The 16,885-nt window shown below is 43.8% G+C and overlaps 1 protein-coding gene across 3 annotated transcripts in view; it reads right to left on the bottom strand.

Moving 5' to 3' along the window:
* Window positions 1-10,420: 10,420 nt before the first annotated feature.
* Window positions 10,421-16,885, bottom strand: part of PDZRN3 (PDZ domain containing ring finger 3) — a 175,793-nt gene continuing 169,328 nt past the window's right edge. For all 3 annotated transcript variants that reach the window (XM_083723356.1, XM_083723357.1, XM_083723358.1), the window contains 3 exons: window positions 15,583-15,687; window positions 14,216-14,332; window positions 10,421-13,153 (listed from right to left, as the gene is read on the bottom strand). In XM_083723356.1, the coding sequence (XP_083579482.1) occupies window positions 11,621-13,153; window positions 14,216-14,332; window positions 15,583-15,687 (1,755 nt within the window). In that variant the 3' untranslated portion in view covers window positions 10,421-11,620. The remainder of the gene's footprint in view (window positions 13,154-14,215; window positions 14,333-15,582; window positions 15,688-16,885) is intronic.

Below are 16,885 nucleotides of genomic sequence, written 5' to 3'. Positions count from 1 at the left end.
GGTGTGTATAATTTCTCCCTCTGCTAAAATTCTCAAGGAGATTTTGAAGTAAAGAATATAGTGAAGGAGGCATTCCAACTGCATATTGCATAAGTGGGTGACTAATACCCCCCACTTTGGGCTCTTCCACAATTCTGCTTGTCCATGTCTAGAAAGTAAGAGTCTGAGCTTTCTCCACTGGTCCCATGCTTTCTAGGTATGGATCCAATCAGTTCCCCATTTGCTTACTGCATTCCCTGGGAAAACCCACTCTTTACTGCTGAATCAGAGCAAATGTCATTTTGTGGAAAACCTGGCTGACATTTGCTTCGATTCAGCAGTAAAGAATGAGTTTCCCCGGGGGAAAACAGCGGGGCAAATGGGAGTGTGGCTGAACTCTTTGGGCTGGGTACACATTATTGGCTTGAAATGCAGCTAGCTTGTTCCCTTTCTCAATTCAGGTCGAAGCCAATCTGTTTTGGGAGCAAAAGTGCACTTCAACTTAGGCTTGTGGAAGTCTTTTTCTTTGCATTCCAGTATCCTGTTTGTAATAGCGACTGATGCAGCAAGATTATTTTAAGGATTAATAATGAGGAAACAGCGGGAAGGTAACGGCATTTCCGTGTGCTGCGCTGGTGCTGGCTCGCCAGAGCAGCTTCGTCATGCTGGCCACGTGACCCGGAAGTGTCTTCGGACAGCGCTGGCTCCCGGCCTCTTAAGCGAGATGAGCACGCAACCCCAGAGTCGGTCACAACTGGCCCGTACGGGCAGGGGTACCTTTACCTTTAATGAGGAAATCTTGTTTTTCCGTCCAAGATTGTAGTGATCATTTGCTTATTTTGTGCTGCAATCCCTTCTATAGTAGCATTAAGCAGATTGGTACTTTTTTGCAATTGTCTTAGGCGCATAGAGCTGATTGAGAAGTGGCAGAATTGCTGGAAGGTGGAGACGAGAGGGAATGGGCCTCTGTTTATTTTTCATGCTGACCTCCCTATCGTTCTCCACCACAGTGTATTAATCAATGGCAATAGACACTGTTGCCCTTAGTACAGTCAGTGTTTATAGCTTTAACTTTCATAGCAAGGACATAAATACATACAATTCATTACGTGTGCACTGTTATTTGCTCATCATCCACCACGCCGAGATTATCATAAGTTTTTGAGGAAGCCATCAGGTTTTCAGCTTGTAGGCCTCATTAGTATCAAACATCCTGTGACAAGGTCATAAAAGCAAAAGCTCTCTCAGATTGAGAAACAGCTATTAGTTGCTATTGGTCATTTTCTTACCATTGGCATAATAGCAACTACCATTTTGTGATTGTGTGTGTGTATATCTATCTCCTCCCTCATGATACCATCCCCATACATGAGTTACAATAACATTTAGCTTTGCGAGTGCAGAAAACTGTTTTGCCAGTAGCATGGCTGATAGATATTTAGCATATCTGCTCACTTGTTCTTTCAAACAGAACGAGCAAACCATTTATAGGTTGTTGTTTTTTTGATTTTAAGATTTCAAGTTGGACCTTTGTTTGATAGGCATGTGCTGGATCTTCTTCAATAAGCTACAACTCCAAGCATCCTGTGTGGATGTTTTGTATACCAGGCTGCATAGGAATATGATCTATTTGATTTTTCTATCTTGCTAGCAGAATATGGAGAGACTGGGCATCCTCCTCTGGGACAAATATGCTATTCACTAATAATAATAATAATAATAATAATAATAATAATAATAATAATAATAGTTTATTTATACCACGCTTATCTGCTCATTATACCCCTTCGTAAGAAGGCAGGCAACCTGCTGAAGTTGTTGGGCCAATGGCTCAGTCACCCTCATGGCCAGCTTCCACTGGCTGAAGCTGTGCAGGCCAACTGTTGAATTGATGACTTCAGAAGCCTGGGTTCTTGCATTTTTCAACCCAGTTCTTTCCCTGTTTCACTTGCCCCATTAACTCAATAGTTATTTGTTATCTCTTGTGTGCCATTGCGATTGCGGGAACCCACGAGAGGCCATGGAGACTGAAGTGCCTTCAGCAATTGGTTCCAACCCCAATTACGTCTGCATTCCAGTGATTTGCAAATTGCACACTGGTGGTAACTGTAGGATTTTAGGCATACAGACTTGCAAGGACTGGATGATAGATATATGGGAAGTCTTAACCAGCAGAGCACACCCCAGAGGTCTACCGGTGGAATTGTGTGGGGCAATCTCTTACAGCAGCCTACTTTCATCTCAGATATATAGACTGGAAATAGCCAGAGCTGGGCCAGCAGGATCAATCATTTAGAATGAGCTGTACATGTTCATTAGAATGGGAATGAGGCCACCAAACTTTTATTTCCTTGGCTTTCTACTGCATGGCAAAGCCCAGGAGATATCTGAGGGACTAACTGCATACACTTCAGCCAGGAATGGTTTACAGCAATCAGCTGGTGGGATGCTGTTGCAAATCTAGTTAGTTCAGTTGCATGCCGAAAGCTAACCCAGGCTGACTTCAGCCCTTGGTGGGATAAATGTACTGCTTCCTTGCAGAAGCTGATACAGCAGGAAGTTAGCACAGGCTGATGAATGGCTGATAGAGCCTTATCTTTCACCCCATTCAAAGACTCTACATTCTTTACCAATGTTAAGTTGTGGGTGAACATATCAGACGACACTGCAATTCTACAAACAGCTCTTATTTATTCACAGGCCAGAACAGAACTGAACTGCCAGCCTGCTTATATAGAGCTCCACTAGAACGCAACAGTAATCATTTTCTGTAACTATCCAATCACTTTCGCTACCTTATTTCGCTACCTTATACGTCACTTTTGCTACCTTATTTGCATATGTGGACCTGAACTATCTACAGTATCCCCCTGGATACTGGCCCAGGGTGAGAACTTCAGTACATAACAACCAAACAATTTCCTAGACAGATGGAAACTTTACTAGGGAACAAGGCACCATATGCTATGACATGTGACAGACAAGGGCAACGCAGGATCCTGTGACTCTTGTAGGACTCCTGTTGCATGTCTACGCTTTACAAAACAAATGAAATCGCAACTGTGAAAAACACTGCCTAGCTCCTCAGCTATTGTGTTAACACCAGCTAGAAACTGGATATGATCAAAGATGGTTTGACCTAGGTTTAAAGAACATCTGATTATAAAAATAATTCACATTGCTCTACTATAGGTTTATATGATGCCAAATGGTTTCTTGCATGTTGAGACTATAAATCCTGGTTTATATGTGGCGTTTTCTACAGCCACAGTTCTAGTGGCAGAATTTAACATTGGGACAGAAATCTCCTTGTCTTTTCCATGCTTCTGCATGTTATACATGCACATTAGAACCGGAGAGATGTTTGCATAAGAAGGCAGAAGCTCCTGTCTCATTCTGAAACAAGGCATGCAATCATAAGATCGACCAAACTTATGATTTATGATTAGAGTTGCTCTATGGAGTGTGAGTGAGCCCTGAGTGCTCACTGGAAGGAGAGATCGTGAAGCTGAGGCTCCAATACTTTGGCCACCTCATGAGAAGAGAAGACTCCCTGGAAAAGACCCTGATGTTGGGAAAGATGGAAGGCACAAGGGGAAGGGGACGACAGAGGACGAGATGGTTGGACAGTGTTCCCGCAGTTTGACCAAACTGCGGGAGGCAGTGGAAGGCAGAAGTGCCTGATGTGCTCTGGTCCATGGGGTCACGAAGAGTCGGAGATGACTAAATGACTAAACAATTACAACAACATGGCGTGTGGCAAGGAGGAAACCTAATGTTTACTCTAGGTCCATGCAGAAGGTTCCTATATTCTTGGGTCAATATTTGAGCTTCATGGAGTCCAAACCCTCTCTTTATAGGAGTTCTGCTCCTGTAAGAGTTCGGTAGGCCAGGATTTCATAATATGGAGCTGCTGAAGATCAGATTAGATCTGGAATCTAGTATGAAACCCCACACCCACTGCCTAAAGTTGGATTGGCCCACATTTTGACAACAAACCCAACTTTTCTGTGGACACTCATTCACTGTCACCCAAAATTAAGCCATGTAGTCTGCACAGCATGATCCGGCTTGGCAATAACCCATCTGCCATGTGAACAGGTGGCATTTGGGTGTCTAGATTGCAAATGGCTGTGTGGGAAGGACTGGGGATTTCTTTTGAGCTGCCATGTGTATATACTCTAAAGCAGGGGTCAGCAAACTTTTCCAGCAAGGGGCTGGTCCACTGTCCCTCAGACCTTGTTGGGGGTCGTACTATATATTTTTTTTTGGGGGGGGGAGGAGAACGAATTCCTATGCCCCACAAATAACCCAGAGATGCATTTTAAATAAAAGGACACATTCTGCTCATGTAAAAACCCGCTGAATCCCATACTGTCCGCATGCCAGATTGAGAAGGCGATTTGGCTGGATCCGGCACCCGGTCCTTAGTTTGCCTACCCATGCTCTAAAGACATGGGCTAAAGGATGTGTTAAAACTTTCTTCTTATTAATCCAACTTTAGACACACAGCAGGAAGGGAGACACCATATCATAAACAGGGCTTTTCTGCTTCCAAAGAGCATGCATAATATTTGAAGTGGAATGCTGGGAGAAATGTGTTGATTTTTGGGGGGCACATTTATGTAAGCTATGCACATTTTGCTTAAAAGAGTAGCTTGCGTTCCTTTGACAAGAATATAGAAATATAGTCAATCAGAGATGATTATAGGTGAATGCTTCTGCCAGAACTGATTTACTATTTTATCTGTTAATGTCAGATTTGTAGAGTCTGATCTGCGTATCTCAGTGTGCAGCCACTGCTGCTTTCTTTTTTTAAAAAAAGGTAGTTTGATCTTGTCTAGAACTTGCTCCCCCACTTCACATTTATTAAGCAATTTTAGTTGGGTTTGCCTTTTGTGAGGCCTTTGTTGGGGACCTTCCATAATAACAAAGGCTTACTGAGCTGAAGAATGGTTCATCAAACTCCCTGCCAAAGCCAGTTCTCCTAATGGAGACAATAGAGGCCTTCCCATGTCACACGTCTTGCTGTGACACCTGGGGGCCCCCACTTTCCAATATGATCAAGCATTTATTCGGAGGGGAGGTCACCGAGAGTTCAATTTGACAGAGGCACTCTTTCCTTGCTCTTAATGGGGCTCCCCGTTGTAAGGTCCTGCAGTGGCTTAGTACATAAAGAGGCTGAATTGTCAAAGGGGTTATTTGGAAAGTCCTCCAGCTGATTATTCATCTAAAAGCATGGCGAGAGCTGCTGTCAAGAAGCCAAATTTGTCACCAAGTGGTGCTGACACCAGGAATCGCCTCATTCCTATTTACCATAAGAATCAGGAAGCTGTTGCTACGTCAGCTGTCAGTTCACATTGTAGTTGGTTGGAAGGTGCTTCCTTGGCGTGCAGTAGTGCAACACTTTATGGGATGTGCTGAAGTATTTGCTAAAGGAGGGCACTGGGAAGAGGGTAAAAGGACCCCCTGTCGGGAACTGCTTTGCAGGTGTGAGATGGCTGCTTCAATCACTTGTATCTCAATAGCTGAATGTGGCCCTTGAAAAGCTCCCCAGAGTGCACACCCTGACCCCAGACCTCCCACACTGAGCCTGCTTTGCAACTTGAGTGCTTGTGTCTGTCTGGATCGTGTCCTTGGGCTCTGTTGATGACTCTTGCTTGTCTCAATGGAAGATAGGAGAGGCGTTTGTGAGTGCATGCAGGTGGTCGCCTACTGTACAAACATAAAATTGCCATTCATTGCTCCACCTACTTTTGTCCCAACCACCCCAGACACCTGACCTTTGGAAGGTTGCCCAGAAGGGAATGTGTCCCTCAGGGTGAAAAATGTCCCCAGCTTCTGAGTACTGGATTTGAAATACCCTTGGCTTCTCAGCGGAGCTCCTTAAATATATTTGTCTATGTATATCTGCTCTCCTGACTTTCCTTTCTACCTAAGTAACTGGGCCCAGTTTCTCTTCTCATGCACAACTTCTGATCATTTGAATAAGAAGAAAAAGTGGGATTTTTATACTTTCCGATGTCTGGGAAATCCAGAAGAGAAAATGTCTCCTTTTCAACCATTCAGATATCATATTTATCACAGGACTTGTGCCATATTCCGTTTTGGAATTTGCTTCCAGGAATTGCCTCAGGAATTGATCCTAACAACTCCACACCCAAACTACAATGAATTGGTTGATCCAGTCAAGGCCCTTCTTTGGAGCAGGGATTCTTTTTCGTTCTTGTGCATGGGCTAGGATATTATGGCACAGGAACCACAGAAGGACACAATGTTGTTGTCATTCATACAGCAGCACCAACATGTAGGGTTAAGGACAAATGTAGGTTGTTAATTTTTTTTAAAAAAGACTAATCTCAGATGCCTCCAGAGGTGCTGGTAAAACTTGTTCTTTGGTGCTAATAAAGAAATGTTTCTGGGATTTGTACTTGCAGCTATAAGGAAGGTCTTATTCACGTTCTTGTCTTTCGGAGATGTTCCCATCTACCATGATATGCTTCTGGACTGAGTGTCTGAGTGGAGGCTTGAAACTATGGTGTTGCAGGGATTATTACTCAGTCCACTGGTGATTATGGAGTTCTGTGAGGCTCTTATTTTGTTCCCCATTCTATTTAACATCCCTGTGAAATTCCTGGGAGGGCGGGTCAGTCAGGGGTGTGGACTGAGGTGCCAAGATGTGCATGACAGCCAACTTTACATTGACATACATTCTGAGCAATCTAATGTGAGCCCATTGGAATGCTCATCCAATGTGAGCCCATCTCAGTGCTGATGAAATGTTCCAGACTGGCATATTTATTTATGCAAGAAATTTTATGAACTGCTTGATCAAATACATGAAAGTGGCAACTATCAATAATAAAGAGATAAAATCAGAAAATAGAAACAAGTATTCCTAACGAAATCATAAGTCTGGATAGGCAGGTGTTTAAAACAATGTAAGAAAGGTTCCCATTGAATGTTGTTGGACAGAGAGTTCAAAAGCCTAGGTGCTGCCACGCCTGTATTGCCCTGATGCAAGAGTGTTTGCTACTGAAGGATGGCTTGAGTCCACAGGCCAGAAAGCCACTAAGGTACAAATTACATTTTACTTTAGCAACGTGGGTACACAGGTGTTAAGTGTGGAGGGAAAATGCGTGTCCCCAACACTTGGAGGCCACATGGCAGACATATGTCAGAGAGATGGAATTTGCTTCTGGCTTATTGGAGAAGGCCCATGTCTGGAAACGCATCTCTGTTGGGCCATTATTGCAAAGCATGACTGTGTGTACACCTACCAGTCTGAAATGCAACGCTTTGAAAAGTAGAATCGTTTCATCTCATTGTTTTTCCTTTGTTGAGACTGGTGCTATGTTTTTTAATATGTTGTATATGGCTGTCTTTAATATTTTAATTGTGAGCAGCTCGGAAATAGAAAAGCAGGTTATAAACGAATAAACACAAAAAGAGTGGTCATGTTAAACAATTCCCACATGGTCCAACTGCAAGCTACTGAAAGCTAAGCAGTTGCTCATAATGTGACTTTTCAGCCTCAAAAATGATTGTGCAGACAACCCCTTTAGATAGAACAACACGTAACAAAATCATTTGCTAAAAAAATCTCAATAGCCGCAGGATTCCATACATGTATTTACCAATATAAATATGCACCTGGAATTCTGTGGAAGAAAAGCAATTTGTGGTTTATTTTGAATGTGAACCTGGCAGGTGGTAGAAGGGGAGGGCTAAGCCCCCCCCCCCGTTCCCAAAGTGCCCCCTTCCACACCTGTGAGCTATGTTTTCCCTCCAAGCAGAGTCATTGGGTTTCATTAAGCAAAGGTACATGCAGTGTGTAGTTCTATCCTTAGGGAAGAAAAAATGTTTTTCTTTTTTTGCCATACTGGGGTGGCGGCGGCGGGAATTCCTTGTTTTTAAGGATCATGCATTATGTGTGTTTCCTTTTACTTGGTTCTGTAAATGCCCTTTCAGAATAAAGTGTGGTGATGCTATTTAAAAAAGTTTGCATCACAGGAATGTTTGTTTCAGCAGCAAAACAGCCTGCTCATCAGGATTAGCTTCTTTCCTCTAAGGGATGCAAGAAAAACAGAGATCCTAGGGGGAAGCGACAGCATCCAAGGTTCTGTCTTTTGTCGTTTGTGTGGCAAGGAATTTAAATGTAATCAAATCTGTAGGATTAGGATAGGGAGAGGTAAAGGGAAGAATTACACTGTTCCAATCTCTGTACATCACCTTTCGGTTAATGGTGTCTTTTCTTAATTAGTTTGTGTTCCATGCAGTTCCTTACAAGAAGGACCCTGCCGAAAACAAAATAAAAGAGGGAGTTTAAACTGCTGATGGTCTGCTTTTGTGTGGCTTCCAGGCATTTGAGCAATTTTGCTAACAAGTATCCTGTAACCTATTTCCAAAGGCCACTGGCAGATAATTATATTTGGTTTAATTTACATACTTCCAGTTTATAATCCTAATTAGTTCTCCAACCACTAGTCCCTAGGCAATACACAGGCCTGCCTACCTCTTGTTTGTGATCCCTAATGTGTGAGAACTCACATTTTTATTTGAAGCGGGTGGGCTGGGGTGGTTGAGTAAGCCAAAAACCAACTGGAAGATTGTGTTTTTAGGTCTGGCTGAGGGTTTTCTCATTTCACGTCACAATTTGGCAGGGTGATGGCATGCTGGCTATAAATATTGCATCGGTAAACATGCCTAATTGCACAGCACACTGCTTATTTCTGGATAAGATAATTTCCTGCAGTTTATAGTGTGATCTTATGCACATCTATGCAGACTTACCCTCAGACATATATGTCTTTAGGATTGCAGCTTTAGACAGAGACAAGAGCTAGTACAGTGGTACGCTTCAGGTTACATACGCTTCAGGTTACAGACTCCGCTAACCCAGAAATAGTACCTCGGGTTAAGAACTTTACTTCAGGATAAGAACAGAAATCGTGCTCTGGCGGCGCGGCAGCAGCAAGAGACCCCATTATCTAAAGTGGTGCTTCAGGTTAAGAACAGTTTCAGGTTAAGAATGGACCTCTGGAATGAATTAAGTACTTAACCCGAGGTACCACTGTACCTAGAATAGTAATGTACGGGGATGCATACCTGTTTTCAAGTACCAATCACAGAATTCAAGACACATATACCTGACTATACACTCTTAAACAGTGAAGCTTTTTACCCTTATACTAATTCACATTGCCTCCCAAACCGAGGAATGTGAACGTGCATGTGTGAACACACACATATGCACACCCCTTCACACTTCTTCCCCTTTTGCTGTCCCAGCTTTCCCTGAAACACAGGCAGTCTGCATGCTGCCCTCTCATGTGGTTGGAAAATGTAGTTGACTAGAGTGAAGCCACACACAAGAAGATTCTGCCACTGTGGCTCCAACTTTCTCTACCATGTTTGGGGCCCAGTGCAAAATGCTGATCTGGTGTCTGACAGGTGTTCTGGGCTACAACTCTCATCAGCCCCAGCCAGTAAGGCCTTGGGAGCTGTAGTCCAAAAACACCGGGCTGGCTAAGGCTCTCTTACGGAATTGGGAATTGGGAGGGCTTGGGCCCTCCGAATGGAAAATACAGCCACTGGGGTCAGCACAAATATTCCTGCAGCAAGCATAAACGACAAGGGAATTAAAGGAAGTGTTCTCCGAGCCAAACTAGAAGTGATGTTATTCACATCTTTAGTCCTTATGTGGCTGATTATTATTTTTATATAGCAGGTGTGGGGTTGCCGAATTTGCAGCAGAACTGCTGCATGGGCAAACACCTCCCCCAAAATCTGGCTCACTGTCCTGATTATTTATAGAAAAAAAGCAGCCGCAGAATAGCTAATTACACAAATAACGTCACATCTAGTATGGTTCTCAGCTTGGAATTGACTTCCCCAAAAGGTTTGTCAGAGACATAACCCAGAATCCTTCATACTTTTGACACATGAAGAAGTGAACAGCAGCTGATGGTTGTTTTTGTTTTTTAAGCACAGCATGCAAATAGGATTGTTTAATTTGTTCAAGCTTTTGGAAGGCTCATTTGGAATTTAGTGTGCTGAAATCTGAAAAGCAGCAACTGTGAATCAACCTTTTAAAAAAATATTTCTTTGTGTGAGGACTTAAAAAATAGGAAGAGAAGACAAGCAGTGAAGTTTTGTTCTCTGAAAAAGGCTGCTTCATTCTTTGCTATTATGTAGATTAGAAAACCTTTCTTCCGACTAATCCACAAGGGTGATTCCAAGCATGGGGGCTTCAGGAGCTGAATTTCTGCCATCAGCCTGCTTGCTATCCATACCTGTCCTATTTTTAAACTCAGTTTCAGTAATCCCAGCAAATAATGTACATCATTCCATTCAGCCAGATAAATCTAATTTCTAACAATGCAGCTTACACAAGGCATTGTGGTAAAGGTGGTCAAGGTTGAAAAAAAGCCAAAGGATATGAAATATAAAACAATAATTTATTTTTTTAACTTCATTTACTTGTTAATGTTTATAACTAGTCATGATTTCATGAAAACTGCTTTCAATTTCAATACATTCAAATCTACAAAGCAGACAGCTACTACAATGGGCATTTCAAATTACACAAAACGGCCTTGTAAAAACATTGGACACACATGCACATTCTTCCAACAGGCCCACAGCCTTGGCAAACTTGCTTCAAAGTGTTTCAGGGCTGCACCATGCAGCAGTTTGCTTCTGCTCTTTCAAGTGATTACCTACATACTTCCTTCCGAAATCACAAAGAAAGAAAATAAAAGTGTGTAGCTCTTAGCCAGGACTCTTAAGGGGTTGTGTGCATAATGCGCTTAGTGTAGTGCCTAGTTGTCCTCAGTTCCCAAACTAGTCGGCTGCCTCTGCTGTTTACCACCACTCTTTGCCCCCCTGCAAGAGGGCTGCAGCTACCCAGACATTTGCAGCAGTCACAACACAGAGACCTTTACAACTTGCGACTCGCCAAACAGCCCACCCAGAGTGCATTACTGAGCACAGGACAGGTCTCAATATCTGGCTAGTGGTCTGCACCGGGCTTGGTAGGCCACAAATTGGGCATGCATGCTGTGCCATAAAGCGAAGCAGTATGAGTGCACAACCCCAAAGACACAACTGGTTTGAGAAATCGTGTACATTACTGCAAAATGATTCTATCAAGAGTTTGGTAGTTCAGCTAACATATTGATAAAACAGAAACTTGTGCAGAAAAAGGGCACAATAGCAAAGATATATTGCAAAATACTGCTTTGTTAAAAATACATATTTGAAGTTGTCTTTTGAGTTTCTGCATGTGTAACCTTTTTAAAATATGAATATAGTTTAAAAAGATATTACCTGTGTAAGTATGATTAATATGCTTTTCCTGTTATTTAAAACATCTTATGTAAAAGTGTAACACGTTACAAAAAAAGGTACTATTGGTATTCCAAATAAGGTCTGTCTGTTCCGTATTGCCTTAAAAGAGATTTTGGGTGGATGACTCTTTCTCTCCTCTTTTGCACCCAGAGTTCAGTATTTGAAGTATAAAGCCAATGAACGTGTCTTTTATTTACAATAAAAGAGAGGGAGCGTTGCCACATTTAACGAGGCAGGAATCTCTACCCCATCGGAAGGGTTTTATGTACACAACTTGGGCACTGGGAGATTATACAGTAGTCACCGACAGGAAGGAGTTGTAAACTTTTGTGCCGTCGGGTGACTTTGTGCCATGGGTCAGCAGTTCTTGGATTGTCATCCAATTGTCAAATATCTTTTTATTCCTTTTCTTCATCATTTTTTTGTGGCTCAGTTCTATGATATTCATTTCCTTCTTCTCTTCGCCCCCCTGCTGTTCCTTTAAACACTCTAACCTGCTCTGCATCATAAACTCGCGCCTTTTCCTCTGCTCCTTGGCTTTCACGACGTGCTGCTTCCGCTCCTCCTTGCTCCAGTAACGGCCCATCTTCATTTCGCTGATGGCATCGTCGTCCGTCGTCATGCCACTGCGCTCTTCCTTGATCTTTATGGCACGCTCTCTCAGCAACCTGTCCCGCACGGGTCTCTTGGTGATGTAACGGGTCCCATCGCTCCTGACTTTGACTTTCCATTCCATCCTGGGCTCGCTCTGGTTGGAAGAGTTCAAGTCTTTGCACATGCTCACTAAGCTCATTTGGCTCTGCGCGTACTCCACTGCCGACTTCTGCTGTATCAACTGCATGTAGCTCTGGTAGTGCTGGGCATGGGCAGGGATGTGTGCATGTTTATATGGAGAGTGGTGATAGGGAGATAAGTAGGAGCTGCCTGGTTTGGGGGGCTGAGCTGGGCTTTTGTTTCCGTCGCTCTCTTTCCTCTCTTTGATTTCCAGCTGCTCAGCATCTTTGGGGTGAGCTTTAGCTGTGCCATATTCATGACTTTCTGGGCTAGACAGCAAATTTTTCTGAGACCCTTCTGCTCCTTCGCTGACTTGCAAATTGAGATCTTCTGCTGTCCTGCACAGAGAATTGTTGGGGGAGATTTCCAAGGTGAGAGGCGTGCTCCGGCAACTTTCCCCTGTATTGTAAGCGCTGGAGCTGTCCTTGTCCGATTTCTCTGGGAGTTCGGTGATGTCCGAGAGCTCATGCCGGCGGACGTCAATGCTTGTGTTGTAGTTGCGGAAGCCGCTGTTGTGCAGCATCCACGGCTCTCGGTACTGCTCCTTCAGCTGCTGCATCTTGTGGGCCCTCACGATGTTGAGGCACTCCAGCTCAATGTTGCGCAGCTCCTCGTTCAGCATCTCCAGCTCCCGGTCCACGCTCTCGTGGTCACTCTTGCTCATATCCAGAGTGCTGTTGTGGTAGTACAGGCCGTACGGGTTGGTGGACTTCACCTGGCACTTCAGTTCCAGCAGCTCGCGGAACCTCTCACACTCATCCACCGGGATGCCGAGAAAGTCGGCGTCGGCGCAGTCGGCGGAAATGAACGACTCGTTGCTGAACTGCATGTCCCCGCTGCCCAGGGTGTCGTGGCTGTAGGTCAGCTTCTTCTGGCTCCCCAGGGTGTTTGAGGAAGTCGTGTGATCGTCAGCATTGTTCTCCTGCTCCGAGCTTTCGTCATTCCGAGTGCTTTCATCGGTGCGCCCTACGCCACTGTCTTTCTCGTGTTGGTTTGATAAAATGGTGGCAGTATCTGTGGTGCCTCCATCCTCTTCATTTTTCTTCTTCTAAAGTCATCAAGAAAAAGTAAATTCGTTAAGAAAAAAATGCAAATAAATATAATAGGCAGACTAATTTTCTTCTCCCTATTTGCAGAATTTTCTTCTACAGATTTTCTTCTATAAATTGCACACACACACACATACACACACACACTCCTAATCCTAGTAGATGAAATAGGTATGGTCCACATGGAACATCTCACGCGGAACACTAATAATGAGTTTTTGCAGGAAAGGTGCTTCTTTTAGTTTTACTTAGGAGTGGAAATTTCATTTTTGACCTAGGAAATGCATAGTTCAGATGGTGATATACTTTTTGGATCGATCTTGGGTGTATTCCCCCCCTCCCCAATTTTTTAGAATCTATTATTCGGACCAGATTTTCAAAAGAACCCGAAACACTATTCAATGCATAAAATAAAACAAATTTATAACATTTGGATATTGTTATTTTTTCTGCATTTGAGGAATTTTGGATCAGAAGACTTTAATTCAAATCTCTGTGAAGAAATGTGGAAAGCTGTAGCTCAGTGTCAGATCGCCTGCTTGGCATGCAGAAGGCCAGCGTTCCAACCCCTAGCATTTCCATTGAGGGCTGGGAATGTCCCTTGGCTGAAATGCTGCTACTGGTGAGTGCAGACAATCATGAACTAAATTGACCAGTGGTCTGACTCAGTGGACAGCAGCGTCCTATGGTGTTTAGTGGATGCCCTTATACAGTTTCCCCGTCACTCAGGATAAGAGGTTGGGTTGGAAGACTAAAGGGATTAATGATGCATTGTAAGATGTTTGGGACAGGTGGAAAAGCAGAACCTTAACCACATACATAATATGGACAGTGCTCAAAAAGAAACTAAGTAATGAGGGTGCAGTGAAGAAATTCTACAATTGTAGGATGCTCTCTTGTCAGTTATTCTTATTCAGAGACAGCTGTTCTTTTCCATCCTAGGAGGGGCTCACAGCATATGTAAGAAATGTTTAATGCAATGCTTAAATAAGAGCCAGGGAACAGCATGACTTTGGTTTGACAATAAGGTATTTCACCTAACAAAGTACAATGACATTTACCTGCTGAAGCATGCTGGCAGTAAACTGCATTGCCTGGTGGTGCTGTTCCTCCAGCATGTCCATGTGTAAGTCATCCAGAAAATCATTTCTGTCATCATCCATCCATCCTTCATCCAGCTACAAGGAGAAGAAATACAAAACAAATGCACCGAATATTGCTATGCGGATGTGACTCAATAAATAAAGGGAACTTAAGAACTGCTTTTCTGGGAATCTGACTTATTTCATGCACAACTTGCAACAACCTCAGCATACGAGTTGTGCTTCCTTCCTTGCCTGATGTGAAGCTGAAGTGCAGAAGGATATTCCAGTTCTTGACAGAAAGCACAATGCATTATGAAGTTTTATGTGATGGGAAAATAATTTCCTCCACCCTCGTTAATTCCTAGAAACAGATCTGTTGGTGAGTTAAAGAATCCAGATGCGTTGGGAACTGCATGCATGCAATAGTAATGCAGCACTACCATAAAACAGGCAATAATTTTGGCTTGCTAAAAACAGCATGATGCACAAGGCATGAGCGCTATCGCCAGTAGTAGATGGTGGGGTGGTGACAGTGGCATAGCGTGGGGGGTGCAGCGGGGGCCAGCCGCACCGGCCGCAACATCTGGGGGGGAGGCGCGCTCGCACTCGCAGCTCTCTGCCCCTACCTGGCTCACTCAGGGTTAGGGGGCGCAAATTACTTGCCTTGCCCCAGGTGCTGACAACCCACGCTACGCCACTGGGTGGTGATGCTTACCTGACCTCCCAGGTGCAGAGTCACTGCAGCTTACCAGGAGGGAACTTGGGAGGGGAAAGTGGTGGGGAGGTTAGTGCTGTGCAAATACATTGGCAGCAGCACTGCATTGGCCCTGCAGGCGAGTTGCACAGTGCCAACCTCCTCACTGCCTTGCCCCTCCCACTCTCCCCCCCATTAAGCAGCAGCAACTTCACTGCTGGGAGGTCAATGCCAGTCCCCCAACCACCACGGACAATCACTTTGGTCAGGTCTACAGCTGGACTATTGCAGCACATAGCTAGCTAATGCTGGATGAGTGAGACTGGGACATAGTGAGGCTGCATGGTTGCAGTTTTGCACAATAATCAGCACTATGCCAGATAGTTTATTCTGAATCCTGTGTAGTAACATGTCAGTAAGGGCCAGGGACACACTATCTGAAGGTGCTGTTTGCTTGCAACTCTAGCACCATGTCCTCAGTAGCCTCACTCACCCTTCCAAGCTTCTCTGCTCTCATATATTGATGCACCGGTACCTTCACTCACCCAGCTCTACCACCCTCAACTGTTGGAAGCATTGTGCTCTATATAGCACGATGCCCATTGATGGTGCTGTATAAACAATAACTAATAATAATCAGATGCAGCACCTGGAGAATTTCTGGCCTTGCTATGAGCAAGGAAACGTTCTTGCTTTCTTCACTGGTAAGAAGTGCCACAGCTTCTTCACGATTCTGTATCTCTATGCCATTAATCTGGAGAAAGAAATTCAAATCCCATTATATAGAAATCCAAAAGAAAGAACTCAGAAATTATATGTGAAGTACACTTATATTTTTAAAAACCATGCAACTCTATGCAGAGAATTTTAATCTGGCGTTTAGACACATTTGCCTCATATGGAGTATTCTTCAGAACCAGCTGCACTGAAATGAACGAAAGCCTCATGTCAGAGTCATGACTTCAATTCTAAGTTTACCCAATTCTAAGTTGACCAAGGCCAGTGCCCTTCAGACTCACTAGAAATGATTCACACCCAACTCTCAGAGATACTTTAAATGTAAAGAGGCCGCCAAGCACCTACTTTAACTAATGCTGTGGCAGTTATTTTTGCCCAGTTATTTCCAAAGAAATGACCTTAGAAAATAGATCACTTGTTATTTTGGGGTGGGGGAAGGAAGTACAGTGGCCATTATGAAGTGGACACGTGGTGTGTGGTCTTAATTTGAAGCTTCATTCATTCATACCAGCTTCTCAACACCTCATGCTTCCTGAAATGCCTATTATGAGAATGTTTGGGTTGTATCCAATGAAGTCATCCTGTTCATGCAAGAACTTCTCCTTGTGCAATGGAAGTCCTTCTCCCTGTGTGTACCCCAAATCTGTTCTGGAGGTTCCCCCAACCCTCCAATGCAGATTTGGCTGGGATGTGGGGAGATAGAGGTGCGAACAGGACAACTTTGTTGGATACAACTCTAAATCAGTATTGCCTCCATTAGGCTTTTGAAGAAGTGTGGCTTGCCAGGATTCTTCCTGTGCAGCACTGAAGTGCTCTGAATGATTTGATTTCCTTTAAATAGATTCCCTACCCCCCCCCAAAAAAAAGTTAGATGAAGCTGAAAAACACAGACTGCTTTCTCTGAGGGTAAAGGTTTTCATGAAACGGGCTGGGGGCAGGACAGGGATCTGGCACAACATGTAACTTTAAACCAACAGTTTTGACTGGCAACTCGTTTTAAGTGCCTCATCGCATAGAGAGTGCTGCTTTTTTCCAAGGCAGGACAGGCTCTAGTATTTAAAACTTTGCCCTGGCAAGATAAATACCTGCTCCTGCCACATAAACTTTACAGCATCAGAAAGTAATGTGACAACTGGGATTCACAGGGCTGTTTTGAGGCTGAATAAAATAAAGATGATAAATCTCTTTGCCTGCTAAAAGCGCTATATGATGGC

Source organism: Podarcis gaigeae (assembly GCF_964106915.1).
Source record: "Podarcis gaigeae genome assembly, chromosome: 2".
NCBI classification, from domain to species: domain Eukaryota; kingdom Metazoa; phylum Chordata; class Lepidosauria; order Squamata; family Lacertidae; genus Podarcis; species Podarcis gaigeae.
Note: the sequence above shows the minus strand (reverse complement) of the source record. Positions and strands in the feature narration are given on the sequence as shown.